General features: G+C 36.5%; 1 protein-coding gene across 19 annotated transcripts in view; it reads right to left on the bottom strand.

The window, feature by feature from the left end:
* SCMH1 (Scm polycomb group protein homolog 1) overlaps positions 1 to 17,329 on the bottom strand; it is a 185,876-nt gene that overhangs the window by 98,597 nt on the left and 69,950 nt on the right. For 18 of the 19 annotated variants that reach the window (XM_019429156.2, XM_019429171.2, XM_019429172.2 and 15 more), the window contains one exon: positions 6,733 to 6,967. In XM_019429156.2, the coding sequence (XP_019284701.1) occupies positions 6,733 to 6,967 (235 nt within the window). Of the gene's footprint in view, positions 1 to 6,732; positions 6,968 to 17,329 lie in introns of those variants that run through there. The other variant, XM_019429168.2, reaches the window with a different exon arrangement.

The raw sequence follows: 17,329 nt of genomic DNA, 5'->3' as shown, positions 1-17,329 counted from the left end.
GTGGCTTCTTTTGTCTTGTTGAATGCATCCTGGTCTGAATTCTTTTTTGTTTTGTTTTGTTTTTTAATTTATTTTTGTGTGAGAAAGAAAGAAAGAGAGAGAGAGACAGAGAGTGCAAGCATGAGTGGGGGAGGGGCGGGGGGGGGGGGCGGGTGGACAGAGAGGATCCCAAACAGGCTGTGCTGACATCAGTGAGTCCGATGCGGGGCTCAAACTTACGAACTGTGAAATCATGACCTCGGCCAAAGCTGGACACTCAAGTGACTGAGCCACCCAGGCGCCCCTCTTGGTCTGAATTCTGCCTTGTCTAATATCAGAATTGTAGTATCTGTTATTGTATTGTTTGACTTTCCTTTTCATACCCTTAACCATCCTTTTATTTTTAGTCTTTCTCATTTATTTGACTTTAGGTATGTTTCCTATACACAGTATAAAGCTGGGTTTGACTCTGAGTACCAATCTGAATTTTTTTCCTTTGAATAGGTCAGTTAAAACTATTTATATTTATTAATATAAATCACACATTTGGTTTCAACCCTGTCACATTAGGTTTTATTTACTGTGCTTTCCATATTTAGTTCATCTCCTTCTCTGTGTGGTCTGTTTCTTGATCTTTTTGCTCCTTTGTTATTAAGGAAGTTTTGGAATTTTATTTTAGTAGTTACCTTTATACTAACATATTTTATAGTATCCTTAATCTACCTTTTCCTCATTTAGGCTTCTATTTGGTGTATCAGTTTTAGGTGATATCCTTTGATCCCATCTAAGGATATTACAGGAGGGAGGAGGTTTGCTTCCTGCTTCCGGTGTGAATGCTTGGTGGGCTCCTGCAGCAATCCCACCTTCTCTCTTGACCATATTCTGCAGTTCACGACAGCCAGTAATATCAGTAGCCAGCACCACGACCACCACCACCTTGCTCCACTTAAATGGCTTTATAGCACTCCAGAGAGACATCTGTCCATGAACAGCTTTCCCCAGAGGCACCCCTGAAGGCAAATTTCTAGCAAAGTCCACTGCTGTGGCACCACAGTGACTTCTCTCGTACAGTGAGCCACAGCTGCGTCCCCTCCAACAAGGTCTACATCTCAGCCCTGAGGATGGGAGAGGGGAGGCTCCTCCTTGGGCCCTCTATCTCAGCTCCAGTGTAGTGGCCTGCCCTTACGTCTGCTCTTATATTCATTAGAGTTCTCTTTCCTTTTGACTAGCCAAACACACCAATACCCCAAGCCTGTGTTACAGTTAATAATTATATTAAACTTTCTGTGTTCAAATTACTGTGTGGGTTCTCTCTTTTCATTGGACCCAGACTGATACCATACTGTTCTACCCCGTCTCCACCTTTGTTTTTGTCTTAGATTGATCATTCCTTGTTTGGATGAAGCTCTTTCTGTATGTAACTCATTCCTCCGGTAGGGCTTGGGTTACAGCATTTCCTAAGCTCCTGCATGCTGAACACATTTCAGTATAATCTCAGTACCCAAAAAACAGCTTGTATAGATATAAAACCCCAAGATCTTATTTTCTTTCCTTGAATTTCTTAAAAACACCACTCTACTTTGTCTTGCTTTGTACTTTGCTATAGCAAAGGATGATGCAAACTTGACTTTCTTTCCCTTGTAAATAATTTGGCCTTTTTTCTGGAGGCTTAGAGGAAATTTTTCTTTATTCTTAGAATGTAATAGTTTTACTAGAATAGATCTTAGAGTAACCAATCTGAATCAATTTTTCCAGGAATAAGGTAGGCCCTTTCAAAACAGAAGTTTGGGTTTTAATTTTTGAAAAATTTAAGTATTAATTCTGGTTCATTGCTTTGTTTATCTTCTTCAGACACTCCAATAACACATGCATACATACATTTACACATACACATTGAATCTATGTTGACTATGTTCTATATCCAACAGTTCCTTTCTGATACTTTTTAACCTTTTCTAATACTTATTTTTATTCTCTTGGCTGTTTTTATTTCTCTTCTCAATGTCCCTTATTACATTTTCAGTTAAACCTGTGTCCATTGGGCACCCTGGAATTGAGTCAATTGAGATTATTTTGTCTTTCTTCAATTTTTTTCTTGAGTTTGGACAATTCCATTTTTACATCTTCCTGTCTATTGTACATTTCTAGTCTGACTTTTAAAATTTATGATTCATGGTATTTTTTTCATATCTGTCAATACTTGTTTAATTCAAGTTGGGTTGTTGTGCAATAGTTTTCTTCTGGTTAGTCACTGATTTTGGCAGAATTTTTAACAGTTAAAATGGTTTTAGCCTCATCTTTGCTTTTTGTCAGATAGAAGCTTTTTATAGGTGTCGATTGCTATTTCCTAATCATTTGAAATGTCTGATATTTTCCTGGACCAGCAAAAACAGGAGGTTCTATTTTGGCAGGGATCTCGGGTTATGAATTTTCTGTTGACCTAATGAAATGCAGTTTCTTTAGTAGATGAGGCTGTTGGGATGGGAAGTGTCTGATGTGTCTTTTGGCTTTATGATTCTCTTCTGTTTCTGTATAATTCTGAATTACAATGCCCTGCTTTTCCTTCAATATGTCTACCCTCCCCCAAAGGTAGATGTCTTCTCAAGAGTGCTATCTCTAGTCCCTCAATCCAGACTTTCGAACCACTGGCTTCCTTTGGATTCCCCAGTAGGGAAGTAGGTCTTAGCTCTGTTCTCAGTATTTCCCACTCTAAATGGGCCTATATTTTCCTGGAGGTTATTTTGACTGTGTTAGGCCTCCACTGCCCTCCCCCTTTTAAATGCAATTTCTAACTACATAAAACTATTCATTCTGGTATGAGTCAGGTATTAGCTCTAATGGTTTCAGATCTTTATATCTGAAAATGTAATTAAAATCTGTGGTATTCTTGACTCTCAGTTATGTTTAAACATGAATTAGGGGTGGTTTGGTTTCCTTTTGGATTTGTACATTTCTAGAGAAGTTACTGAAAGATTGATGTGAGGGTTAGGAGCACTGACATGCACCCCCTCATGCAGTCAAAAATTGCGTAGAATCTTTGACTTCCCCCAAACTTTACTAATAGCCTACTGTTGACCAGAAGCCTTAATGATAATGTGAAGAGTTGATTAACACATATTTTGTGTGCTATATGTATTATATAGTGTATTCTTATAATAAAGGAAGGTAGAAAAAAGAAAATGTTATTAAGAAAATATTAAGGAAGAGAAAATACATTTATAGTACTATACTGTATTTACAGAAATAAATTTGTGTATAAGTGGAGCTGTGTAGTTCAAGCCTGTGTTGTTCAAGGGTCAACTCTACTTTTTAATAGCCTATCAAGATGTTTCCAAATAGCAATTCATCAAGCAGGTTGAGAAGGAATGAAGAATATCTCCATGCTACTAAGAAGTCATCTTTAGGGTATTTCATTAAGTGGCAAAAAGTAAGGTTAAGACCAATATGTATAGTATGCTGTCATTTATATAAGGAGGTGGGAAATACCTTATGTGTATATGTACACACACAGACACACACACGGATATTTGTATTTTTAAAAAATGGGAATATAGACAGGGGCTACCTATGGCAGAAGAAGGGAAGAAAGTGAAGGGGATTTCTCTCAATATACTTCACTTTACAGATTTGACTTTAAGAATGATGTGTATCACATATACGTTTATAAAGGAAAGTTTCCAAGAAGCAATCTCTAAAAATAAAAAACAATACAACAAATGAACCCAGGTTTATACCAAGTTGGTGGCACTGCCACCCAGAGAGAAACTAATCCAAGCAAACTTATAATATATTGACTATCCTTCATTGGAGGGTAGGAAAACAAGAAATGCAAGTAACTCAAACACCGTCAGTAATGATAATGGTGGTAAGTGTTGCTACTGTTATTCTGAGACTGTTGTCCTGTGTGCTATAATAGGATAAAACAACTGAGTTATTTTGCTAGTGATATGGAGAACTAGGGTTTTGTTGTGGTATAAAGGAGATACAGATTAAAGACAGCAAAGATAAAGTAAATAAAAGCACCATTTGTCCTGAACTTTAGTAGGAAGTATCAATATGAACAAATGATTTTTTCTTAATAATAATAATAGTAACAGTAATAATAACAATAAGGCAGTTCCTATCTCTCTATATCAAAAAGATGTAGAAAGAATGACCAACCCAGTAGCACTGAGTACTCTAGGATTCAGATAATAGTCTCTAAATACCATTTCCCACTAAGAAGAACCGGAAGAACTGGGCATCTAAAAGAAATAGCTGATTCCATATTTGAGGCAGATAATTTAAAAGATGAGCCTGGCACTTGTTGAGATGAGCACTGGACATTATTATATGTACGTGATGAATCACTGGGTCCTACTCCGGAAACCAATACTACATTGTATGTGAACTAACTTGAATTAAACAAACAAACAAAAAAAGATGACTCTGGAAGATTTTGAAATTTCAAAAATCCAAGACAGCTATCAAACAATGAAGTGTTAGAAGACTGGATGCCTGGGTGGCTCAGTCCGTCAAGCACCCAACTCATGATCTCAGGATCATGAGATCGAGCACCGTGTCGGGCTCTGCACTGGGTGTGGAGCCTGCTTGAGATTCTCACTCTCTCTCCCTCTACCCTCCCCCGCTGCACCGTGCTGCCACTGGTGCACTCTCTCTCTCTAAAAAAGAAAAGAAAGAAAGAAAGAAAAGGAAAAAAAAAAAAAGTGTCAGGAAACCATTTGATGAGGCTCCTATGCAGCCAATGATGGGACAAATCAAGAATCAGTAAGGACAGTTAGTGTAATGGAATGAAACATGTCAAATATGTAAGAATCCTTGGGTTTATGATACTAAATAACAATAACAACAAAAACGTCCTTAAATATTTTTGGAGGATGTTAGTAAACTAATTCATTATTTTGAAAATTGGTAAAGAATCAAGCATTTAAGCTTTCTTCCATGAACTATAACCTCACAATAACCAAAAATGTGATGGAAGTTTAATAGATATATTCCATTTAATTTATGTGGACAGAACTGTAAGATTAAAATTTCCCATTTTGCAACCATAATGAATTGATTGCTCTATATCAGGAGTCAGCAAATTATAGCCAGCAGGCCAGTCATCTGTTTTTGTAAATATAAGATTTTATTGGAACACAGCCTTGCCCATGTATTTATGTATTGTCTGTGGCTATTTCTGTATTACAATGACAAAGCTGACTAGTTGTAACAGAGAATGTATGGCCCATAAACCTGAAAGTTTTACTGTCTAACTCTTTAAGAAAATCTGGCAACCCTTGATCTAGACCACAAGCAGTAACAGCTGCTACATTATAAAATGAGAGAAACGAGACCATATATATATATGATTCCCAATAGAAGTAAACACCACTAGCTATGAAATGTTCTTATGAAAAAATTGAACCTGAACCTGATCAAGCCTCAAGATCTAGCTGACAATTTCTAGAAAAGAGAGAACATGGAAATGTGTCAAATGTTACCATAGAGATACAATCAGCAAAATCTAATTGTGGGAGATAATTAAAGACAAATTACTTAGATTTTTCAACAAATTGCAAGAAAAAAAAATAAGAGAGAAAGAGAACCCATAGATTAAAAGAGACTTAAAGGACATGTCAACCAAGTGCAATATGTGGATCTTATTTGAATCCTGATTCAAAGGAACTAATAAAGAGAAAGAGAGAGGAGACAGACAGACAGACAACAGGGAAAATTTAAACACTGAGTAAATATTAGTTGGTATTAAGGAATTATCGTTAGTTTATAAACACATGATAATGTTATTATGATTGTTTTAAAAATATTATCTACGAGACATACATACCAAATATTTAATGACAGAATGATATTATGTTGGGGCAACTGGGCAGGAGGGGGCAGGAAATATGTGTAGATACAAATAAAACATGATCGATTATGTGTTGATAATTATCAAGGATAAAGAGTACATGGACATTCACTGTGCTATTCTTGTGACTTCTGTATGTGTTTGGAATTTTATTACAAATACATTTTTTAAATGGGGGATAATTCAGTAACCAGCTGGGGATTTCCTGCAAATGTCATCTGTCCTCTAATGCTCAATTAATTTAGCACAACCCCCTGAGGGGAACATAGCCCACAGCTCATAACCCATCTCTCTCTAGTCTCTGTTGAGACTCATTGCAATAGTGACTGATAGTAATTGATGAGATGGGCTGAGTCACTTATACTGAGGGGAAAAAACAAAAAGATAAATCTGATCTTGAGAAGAAAATTCTAGTGGGGTTATTAGTTTAAGTAAAATAACACATTTTACTTAACAACTGATTCAGAGTGAGAAAATTACAAGGACCAAGTGAGAATTTAAGGAAAAGGAGATAAGGAACCTCTGTATCAGTCATCTTGTTACTGAAAGATTTTTCTCTCACCTCTGGTTATCCTTGTAGGATTTGGTAAAATCCTTTATGGTTTTTTGAGGCAGGCTAAATGGTAAAACCTCCTTCCACTCTCTCAGGGTAACTGGGAACTGATGAAAGGTGTGGTTTCGAGTTAGAAAAAGGAGAGCTTAAGAAATAAGCTTGGATATAAGTTAATGTAGAGATGGACATGTCCATATTTTATAGCACATTTCATTTTGGTAGGCCTTTTCTTTTGGCCATAGGAAAGAGAAGAATAGGCAGGGGACCCTAGGCTTTCCTGTAACAGGATGTAGCATTCTGGGAAGATAACTAATTGGCTAAGGAAGGCTTGGGTCTAGTTACTCACCCAGAGGGGGCTGCAGCATACCCCCATTCTTCTCACAGTTCCCAATAGGCTGGATTTCAGATGAGTCCACCAGCCGCCAGAAGTCATTCTTGTTGTCACTGCCATCAAGGCGAAGGCGGAGCCGGGCACCTGTCAGTCCAACTACTGTCGCAATACACGTGGATGTGGTATTCCTGGGGTCCTGCGCTTCCAATTTCATGCTGATCTTGAACTCGTTGCTTGGAGGTGTGTAGGACTGAGAAAAACAAGCCACGGGGATTAGGCAGACTAAGAGTATATGGCATTTTCAGTAAAGATGTTAAGAGATGGAGCCTGAAAATGTATTCTTTGTACTGAAATTGGTTACAGTGGGGCCCAGGACAAGCACCTTGAACTATTCCCTGATACTTAGGAAGGGTTTCATGTAAAAGAAACACTGGAAGGTAAGATGAAGGGGAAAAAATTTACTTTCCACAAAAGCATCAAATATTGACTCACACCAGTAAGAAAAGCACAGCAGTGTCTCAAATGGTCCTGACTTAAATGCTTCTTCATCCTGTCTTCTCTAACATCCTAACTCTCCAGGTGTTCATAACATTTTCTTCTCAGAAATCATCCTATTAAACTTGCACATCCTTAATGTCTCTTCATGGAGCGTTTCAGTATGCAGGTTTGTGTATTCATCACACAGGCCCAAAGACTATTTTTCTTATTTTGACATTAACTTAGAAATCAATTCACAGTTTTAAAAACAATTTTAAGTTATAATTGACATACCATAAACTATACACTTTGTTAAATCTTGACATACGTATACACCCATGACACCATATATATCACATACACCTTGAAACCATCATCATAATCAAGATAATGAACATGGACACACTCCCAAGTTTTTTCATGTCCCTTTATAATTCTTCTGTCTGGCCCTTCCCAGACCCCTGTCCCCAGGCAAACATTGATTACTTTCTCTCACTGTAGATTGACTGGTTTGCATTTCTTCCTCTTAAGTGGAATCAGAATAAACTCTGTTTGTGTTTGTCTAGCTTCTTTCACCCAGCATAATTATTCTGATATTCATCCCTATTGTTGAATGTATCAATAACTCATTTTCAAAAAAAATTTTTTAGAATGAAATCTGGCCATTTGTAGCAACGTGGATGGAACTGGAGGGTGTTATGCTAAGTAAAATAAGTCAGGCTGAGAAAGACAGATATCTTATGTTTTCACTCCTATGTGGATCCTGAGAAACTTAACAGAAGATCATGGGGGAGGGGAAGGGGGAAAAAAAGTTACAGAGAGGGAAGGAGGCAAACCATAAGAGACTCTTAAATACTGAGAACAAACTGAGGGTTGATGGGGGTTGGGGGAGAGGGGAAATTGGGTGATGGGCATTGAGGAGGGCACCTGTTGGGGTGAGCACTGGGTGTTGTATGGAAACCAATTTGACAATAAATTATATAAAAATAAAAATTAATTTTAATGTATACTCCATTGTTTTTTAAACACTTTATTTTTTCAAAGCAGTTTTAGGTTCAGAAGAAAACCGACAGGAAGGTAAAGAGATCTTCCATATATACTCAGCCCCAACACATGCATAGTCTCCCCTGTTATCGACACCCCTCACCACAGTGGTACATTTGTTACAAATGATGAACTTATATTGACACATCATAATTATCCAAAGTCCACACGTCACATTAGGATTCTCTCCTGGTGTTGTACCTTCTGTGGGTTTGGTCAAATGTATAATGGCGTGTGTTTATCATTATAGGATCATACAAAATAGTTTAACTGTCTTAAAAATCCTCGGTGTTCTGTCAATTCATCCCTCACTCACCCACCCACTGGCAGCCACTGATCTTCTTAGGGTCTCTATAGTTTTGCAGCCTTTTCAGGCTGGCTTCTTTCCGTTAGTAATAGGCATTTAAGTTTCCTCCATGTCTGCTCATGGCTTGATAGCTCATTTCTTTTTAGGGCTTATATTCTGTTGTTTGGCTATATCACATTTTTTTCATTCACCTACTGAAGGGCATCTTGGTTGCTTCCAAGTTTTGGCAGTTATGAATAAAAGTGCAACAAACATCTACGTGCAGGTTTTTTGCTGGTGTAAGTTTTTAAGTCATCTGAGTAAATACCAAAGAATATGGTTGCTCGATCTCATAGTAAGAGCATGTTTTGTTTCGTAAGAAATTACCACACTATCTTACAAAAATGGTTATGCAATTTCGCGTTACCACAATAAACGAATTCCTGTTGCCCACATCCTTGCTCACATTTGTCGGTATCAGTGTTTTCTGGATTTTGGCCATTCTAATAGGTGTGTAGTGGCATCCCACTACTGTTAATTCGTATTTCTCTGATGACATATGATGTGGAGTATCTTTTCACATGCTTTTTTTGTCATCTGCATGTCCTCTTTCATGAGAAGTCTAAGATCTTTGGCCCATTTTTTAAATCAAGTTGTTTCATCTCTTGACACTTTAAGTGTTCTTTGCAGATTTTGGATAACATTCCTTTACCAGATATGCCTTTTCCAAATATTTTCTCCCAGTCTGTGGCTTGTCCTCTTATTCTCTTGACAGTGTCATTCACGGAGGCAGGTTTCAATTTTAACGAAGTCCAGCTTATCAATTTCTTTTATGGATCATGTCTTTAGTGTCATATCCAAAAAGTCATCGCCACACCCAAGGTCATCTTGTTTTTCTCCTAGGTTATCTTCTAGTTTTTTTTTATTATAAATTTTTTTTTCAACGTTTTTAATTTATTTTTGGGACAGAGAGAGACAGAGCATGAACGGGGGAGGGTCAGAGAGAGAGGGAGACACAGAATTGGAAACAGGCTCCAGGCTCCGAGCCATCAGCCCAGAGCCTGACGCGGGGCTCGAAATCACGGACCGCGAGATCGTGACCTGGCTGAAGTCGGACGCTTAACCGACTGCGCCACCCAGGCGCCCCGGTTATCTTCTAGTTTTATAGTTTTGGGTTATATATTTAGTCTGTGGTCTGTTTTGCGCTAACTTTTGTGAAGGATATAAGGTTTCAGTCTAGGTTCCTTTTTTTTTTTTTTTTTTTTGCATGTGGCTGTCCAGTTAAGCACTATTTGCTGAAAAAACTATCTTAGGTCCATGGTATTGCCTTTGCTCCTTTGTCAAAGATCAGTTGCCTATACTTATGTGGGGCTATTCCTTGGCTCTCTGTTCTGTTCCATTGATCCATCTGGTTCTTCTTTTGCAAACAGCACACTGTCTCGATTCCTGTTTCTTTATAGTGAGCCTTGAAGTCGGGTGGTGTCAGTCCCCCAACCCTGTTCTCCTTCAATACTGTGTTGGCTATTCTAGATCTTCGCCTCTCCATGTAAACTCTAAAATCAATTTTTCCACAAAATAACTTGCTGTAATTTTCATTAGGCTTGCACTGAATCTATAGATCATGATGGGAAGAACTGACATCTTCACAATATTGAATCTTCCTATTCTTGAAAATGGACTATTTTTCCATTTTTTGTTTTTGTTGTTCATTGGTTTCACCAGATTTTGTAGTTTTCCTCATACAAAGCTTGTATATATTCTGTTAGATTTACACTTAAGTGCTTCATTTTTGGAGGTCCTCAATGGTACTGTATTTTTAATTTCAGAATCCACTTGTTCATTACAGTATAAAGGAAAGCCACTGACTTTATTAACCTTGTATCCTGAAACCTTGCTGTAATTGCTTATTAATTCCAGGTGTTTTTTTTTTTAATTCAGATTTTCTACAATTATGTCATCTGCAAACAGTTTTATTTTTTCCTTCCTAAGCTGTATAGCTTTTATTTCCTTTTCTTGTCTTATTGCATTATCTAAAACTTCCACTATGATACTGAAAAAAAGAGGTGAGAGGAGACAGCTTGCCTTTTTCCTGATCTTAGTGGGAAAGCTACTAGTTTCTCACCATTAAGTATGATGCTGGCTATAAGATTAGTAGATAGTATCTCTCAGCATAACTATTCTGATAGTCATCCTATTGCTGAATGCATTAATAATTCATTTCTCTTTATTGCTGAGTAGTAAATCATGTTGATAAACATTTGGGGTGTTTCCAGTTTTTTTTAAATGTTTGAGAGAGAAAGAGAGAGAGCGAGCACAGGGGAGGGCAGAGAGAGAAAGTGGGAGAGAGAGAATTCCAAGTGCAGAGCCTAAAGGAGGGCTCAACCCCACAAACCATGAGATCATGATCTGAGCTGAAACCAAGAGTCAGATGCTCAACTGACTGAGCCATCCAGGCATCCCGTTTTTTGTTTTTTGTTTTTTCCAGTTTTTGATGATTACAAATAAATTGTTAATGAACGCCCATGTATAAATCTTTGTATGGGGATATACTTTCTTTTCTCTTGGGTAAATATCTAAAGGTGAAATGGATGGATCATATGGTAGGTATTTATTTGTTTAACTCACATACCAGAAAATTTACCTTTTTATAGTATATACCTTGGTAGTTTTTTAGTATATTCATAGAGTTGTGCAAACATCACTCGATTTAAATTTAGAACATTTTCATCATCCCCAAAAGAATTCCCATACCCATTAGCAGTCTCTCCCCATTCAGCCCTCAGCCCAGCCTAGAAACAATTAATCTTCTGTTTCTATGGATTAAAGGTTTAATATAAATGGAATTATACAGTATGTGAGTGGTTCCTTCCTTCACTTAGCATAATGTTTTCAAGGTTAATGTGTGTTGTATTTCATTCATTTTCACTGATGAGTAATATTCCATTGTGTGAATATACTACATTTTGCTTAACCATTCATCAATTGATGGACACTGAGTTTTCTCTTTTTGGCTATTATGTATAATGATGCCATTTGTGTATAAGTTTTGTGTGGTCATGTGTTTTCCTTACCTAGGAGTGGGAATCCTGGTTCATGTGCTAATTCTATGTTTAACATTTTGAGTAGCTTCTAAACTGTTTTCTAACGTGATTACAACATTTTACAATCTTACCAGCAATGTATGAAGGTTCCAATTTCTTCATATCCTCACCATCCTTGTTACTGTCTGCCTTTTTATCATTTATTTAACTTATTTATTCATGTTTATTTATTTCTGAGAGAGAGACAGAGTGAGAGCCAGGGAGGGGCAGAGAGAGAGGGCAACACAGAATCTAAGGCAGGCTTCAGGCTTCGAGTCATCTGCCCAGAGCCTGATTAGGGGCTCGAACTCACGAACAGCAAGATCATGACCTGACCCGAAGTCAGACGCTCAACCGAGCCCCCAGGCGCCCCATGGTCTGTCTTTTTAATTTCAACTATCCTAGTAGATATGAAGTGGTATCTCACAGCACTTTTCATTTGCATTTCCCTCAAGATTAATGATATTAACCATCTGTTATGTGCTTATTGGCCAGTTGTGTATATTTGGAGAAATATCTATTGAAATTTTTTGCCCATTTAAAAATTAGGTTGTCTTTGCCCATTTAAAACTTAGGTTGTCTTATTAATTTAAAAATTAGGTTCTTCAGGGGCACCTGGGTGGCTCAGTCAGTTAAGCGTCTGACTTCGACTCAAGTCATGATCTCGCGGTTTGTGGTTTTGAGACCTGTGTCTGGCTCTGTGCTGACAGCTCAGAGCCTGGATCTTGCTTCGGATTCTGTGTCTCCCTCTCTCTCGGCCCCTCTCCCGCTTCTTCTCTCTCTCTCAAAAATGAATGTAAAAGAAAAAATTAAAAAATTTTGGTTCTTCATACATTCTAGATACAAGTTCCTTATCAGATACATGATTTGTGAACATTTTCTCCCACTTTGTGGGTCATCTTTTCACTTTCTTGATAGTGTTCTTGGAAGCACAAAAGTTTTTAATTTTTATGAAGTCTAATCTATCTAGTTTTTCTTTTGTGGCTTGTGCTTTTGGTGCCATATCTAAAAAACCATTGCCTAATCCAAGGGCATGAAGATTTACTCCTATGTTTTCTTCTAAGAGTTCTATAGTTGTAGCTCTTACATTTAGGACTATCAGCTACTTGAACTTAATTTTTGTATATTATGGAGGTAGGGTGCAACTACATCCTTTTGTACGTGCATATCCAATTCTCCCCACACTAGTTATTAAAAATCCCACTTAACTTTGTCCAAAATCAATTAAGCATAAATGTATGAGTTTATTTCCAGACTCTCAAGTCTAATCCACTGATATGTAAGTCTATCTTTATGCCAGTACCACAATGTCTTGAGTACTGTAGCTTCATAGTAAGTTTTGAAATCAGGAAATGTGAGTTCTCTACCTTTGTTCTTCTTTTCCAACATTGTTTTGGCTATTTTGTTTCCCTTGTGTTTCTTTATGGATTTTAGAATCAACTTGTCAATTTCTGCAACATAGGTACCTGGGATTTTGATAGAATTACATCAAATTGTTAGATTAATTAGGAGAGCACTGCTGTCAGCTATGTGATTTGCCAATATTTTCCAAGACTATGGCTTATATTTCCTTCTTTTACCAGTGTCTTTTGAAGGGCAGATGTCCTTAACTTTGACAAAATCTGCTTTATGATTTCTTTATGTAAGTTTTTCATGTTTGTCAGTTTATTCCTAATTTTTTTTTCTGCTATTGTAAATGAGAGTTTCTCTTCCATTATGTCTTCTATTAAGTTACTTTTAACCATGTTACTGAGGTATAAACATTTTTTTTTTTTCAGGTTAAAGATGTATTATTCAATTCCTAATTTAGTGATTTTTTTTTTTTTTTGGCTCAGTAGTCTGTTGTTGAAGTTTGTTTTTGCGAAACTGTATCTTAAAAAACTTTTTAAAAATGTTTGTTTTTGAGAGAGAGAGGGACAGAGAGTTGAGCACGAGCAGGGGCAGAGAGAGAGGGAGGCACAGAATCTAGGCTCTAGGCTCTGAGCTGTCAGCACCAAAGCGACTTGGAGCTCGAACTGACGACCTGTCAGATCATGACCTAAGCCAAAGTTGGACGCTTACCTAACTAAGCCACCCAGGTGCTCTGCCAAACTATATTTTAAAGTATGTTTTCACCAGTAGTTTATGAAAGTTCCATTTACTCCACATCCTTGCCACTATTAGGTATGGTCAGTCCTTTCTATCAGAGACATTTAAATAAATGTATAGAGATAGCTCATTATGATTTTGCTTTGTATTTCCCTAATAAAAATGTTAACCATCAATTCATGTACTTATTTGCTACCCACATATTTTCTTTAGTGGTTGCTTTACTCTTTCAATCTGAATCCCTTTCCTTCCTCCCTCGCTCCCTCCCTTCCTCCTTTCCATCCTTTGTTTTGTTTTTTTGTTTTGGCCTGGTCACATTGGTAGTACAATGTTGAATGGAAGTGGTAAAAGCAGACATCCTTGTCTTATTCTTGATGTTAAGGGGAAAACGTTTAAACTTTTACCACTCAGTATGATAACTATAAGTTTTTCATAGATGCGTTTTAGGATTTAGGAAATTCCCTTCTATTTCTTGTTGTGAGAGTCTTGATTTGTAACGGACATTGGATTTGGTCAATGCTTTTTGTGCATTGAGATGATCATACTTTTTCTTCATTAGTATGTCCACATGGTGAAACACTGATTGATTTTTGAATGTTTAATCAACCTAAAATTCTTGGAATTAAGCTCCACCTAGTCATGATGAATTACTATTATATGTTGTTAAAATCAATTTCCTAGAATTTCCTTTAGATTTTTTACACATATCTTTATGTGGGATGTTGCTTTGTAGTTTTTTCTTTCAGTATCTTTACCTGATTTTGATATCAGAGTAATATTTGCTTCAAAGAATGATCTGGAATGTATTCCCTTTTCTTAAACTTTCTGGAAGAGTCTGTGTAGAATTTGTGTTACTTTCTCCTTAAATGTTTGGAAAAATTCACCAGTGAAGTCATCTGGGCCTGAAGTTTTCTTTGTGTGAAATTTCTTAACTACGAATTCAGCTTCTGTAACAGAAATAGTGCTGTTCAGATTTTCTTTAAGTGAACTTTGGTAACATGTGTTATTCATGAAAATTATCCATTGCAACTAAGTTATCAAACTTAAAGGCATAAATTTGTTCGTAATATTCTTTTATTATCTTTTTAATATTTGTAGAATCAACAGTGATGTTACTCCTTCCAGTTCTGCTATTACTAATCTGTGTCGTCTTTTCTTCTTGATTAATCTGGCTAGAAGTTCATCATTTCTATTGATCTTTGCAAAGACTCAGCTTTTGGCTTCAATGATTTTCGTTTTTTTTTCTTTTTATATCATTGGTGTATGCTCTGATTTTTATTATTTCCTTTTCTCTGCTTACTTTGGGGATAATTTGCTCTTTTTGTCCCCCTAGTTATTTAAAATGGAAGCTGAAGTCACTAAATGAAACTCTTCTTCTTTTCTAGTATTGGTATTTAGTACTGTAAGCTCCTTGTAAGGACTGCTTTAGCAGTAATCCACAACTCTGAAATGTTCTGTTTTCACTTCAATTTAGTTGAAAATATTTTTTAAAGTTTATTTATTTATTTTGGGAAAGAGAGCACAAATGGAGGAGGGGCAGAGAAAAGAGAAATCCAAGCAGGTTCCATGCTGTCAGTGCAGAGCCCAAATGCTGGGCTCAATCTCACAACCCATGAGATCTTGACCTGAGCCAAAATCAAGAGTGGGACACTTAATCAACTGGGTCACCCAGGCTCCCCTAGTTGAAAATATTTGTTAATGTCCCTTTTAATTTCTCCATACCCAAGGGGGTATTTAGAAATGTGTTACTTAGTTTCCAAATATTTAGAGATTTTCTGCTATTAATTTTTTATTTAACTTAGTGTACTTTATATTACAGCCTTTTAAATTTACCAAAACTTATTTTATGGTCCAGAATATGGCCTAACTTGGTAAACTGTCTGTGTGCACTTGAAAAGAATGTACACTCTACTGTTGCTGGGGATGCTCTATACCTGTCAATTAGGTCCAACTGACAAACACTGACAGTGTTGCCAATGTCTACTATTCACTTGCTGATTTCTTACTACTTGTTCTTTAATCATAGAGGGGAGTATTAGAACTCCCAACTACAAATAAATTTAGATTTATTCATTTCTCCTTACATTTCTATTTGCTTCACGTAAAAATGTCTGACCCCTTTCATGATGAAATTGCCTTTTTTTTTTTTAAATCCCTGGTAGTATTCTTTACTCTGAGATATATTTTGATATTAACATAGTCATTTTAGTTTTATTATGGCTAATGTCAGCAGAGTATATCATTTTCCATCCTTTTACTTTTAACCTGTTTATGTCTTTATATTTAAAGTATAATTTCTTGCAAGCAGTATACAATTGGGTCGTTTTTGTTTTTTTTTCAATGTGACAATCTCAACCTTTTAACTGAGGCATTTAGACCATTTATAATCAATTTGATTACTGATATGGTTGGATTTAAGTCTACCATCTGCTATGTATTTTCTATTATTTTAGTAGTTGTTTTGGTCTTTATAGTAAACATGTTTACCTCATCAGTCTATCTTCAAGTATACTACTTCATGTAAAAGAATCTTACAGTAGTATATTTAAGATTTCTCCTCTACTGGGCTTTTATGCTTTTGTTATACATTTTATTTATACATCTGTTATCACCTCAATAATGCAATATGATTATTACTGTTTACATAATTACCCTTTGTAGAGATTTAAGAAAAAACATGTTTTTACCCTTATGTATTTACATCTTATGTATTTACCCTTGTAATTACAATTTTTTTGTTATTTTTTTTCACATTTATTTATTTATTTATTTATGAGAGACAGAGAGAGACAGAGCACAAGCGGAGGATGGGCAGGGAGAGAAGGAGACACAGAATCCAAAGCAGGCTCCAGGCTCTGAGCTGTCAGCACAGAGCCCGAGGCGGCGCTCGAACTCACAAACCACAAAGATCATGACCTGAGCCGAAGTTGGACGCTCAACTAACTGAGCCACCCAGGCGCCCCACCCTTCTAATTATAATTACCAGGGATTTTCATTCCTTTTTATAGATCTGTAATTCTACCTGGTAATATTTTCCTTCTGCCTGACACACTTCCTTTAACATTTCTTGTAGTGAGTCTTCTGGTGATGAATTATTTTGGTTTTTTTGTATGTCTGAAAATATATTTTGCCTTTTGTTTTTGGAAGATCTTTTTACTGGGTATAGAATGCTAGATTGACAGGTTTTGCTTTTGGTACTTTAAACATGTTACTCAACTTTCTTGTTTGCATTGTTTCTGACAAGAACATATAATATCATTCTTATCTTAGTTTCCTTGTATATAAGGTGTCTTTCTTCTCCGGCTGCTTTTAAGATGTTCTTTATCACTAGCTTTGAGCATTTATGATTATGTGTTAATGTAGTTTTCTTCTTGTCGTTGATTTGTGGGGGAGAAGGGGATTCACAGAGTTTCTTCAATCTGTGGATTTACAGTTTTCCTCAATTTTGGAAAATTTTTAGCCATTGTATCTTCAAGTACTTTTTCTGTCCCTCATCTCTTTTCTCCTTTGGGCACTCTAATTACATGGTCTACGAAGTTATCCCATGGAAACTGAAGTTATCCTTTGGCTCACTGATAATCTTTTTCATCTTTTGAGGATTCTTTTCTCTCATTTTGTTTCATGATAGTTTCTACTG

Source organism: Panthera pardus, unplaced genomic scaffold, assembly GCF_024362965.1.
Source record: "Panthera pardus isolate Hobbes unplaced genomic scaffold, ASM2436296v1 HiC_scaffold_11, whole genome shotgun sequence".
NCBI lineage: Eukaryota > Metazoa > Chordata > Mammalia > Carnivora > Felidae > Panthera > Panthera pardus.
Note: the sequence above shows the minus strand (reverse complement) of the source record. Positions and strands in the feature narration are given on the sequence as shown.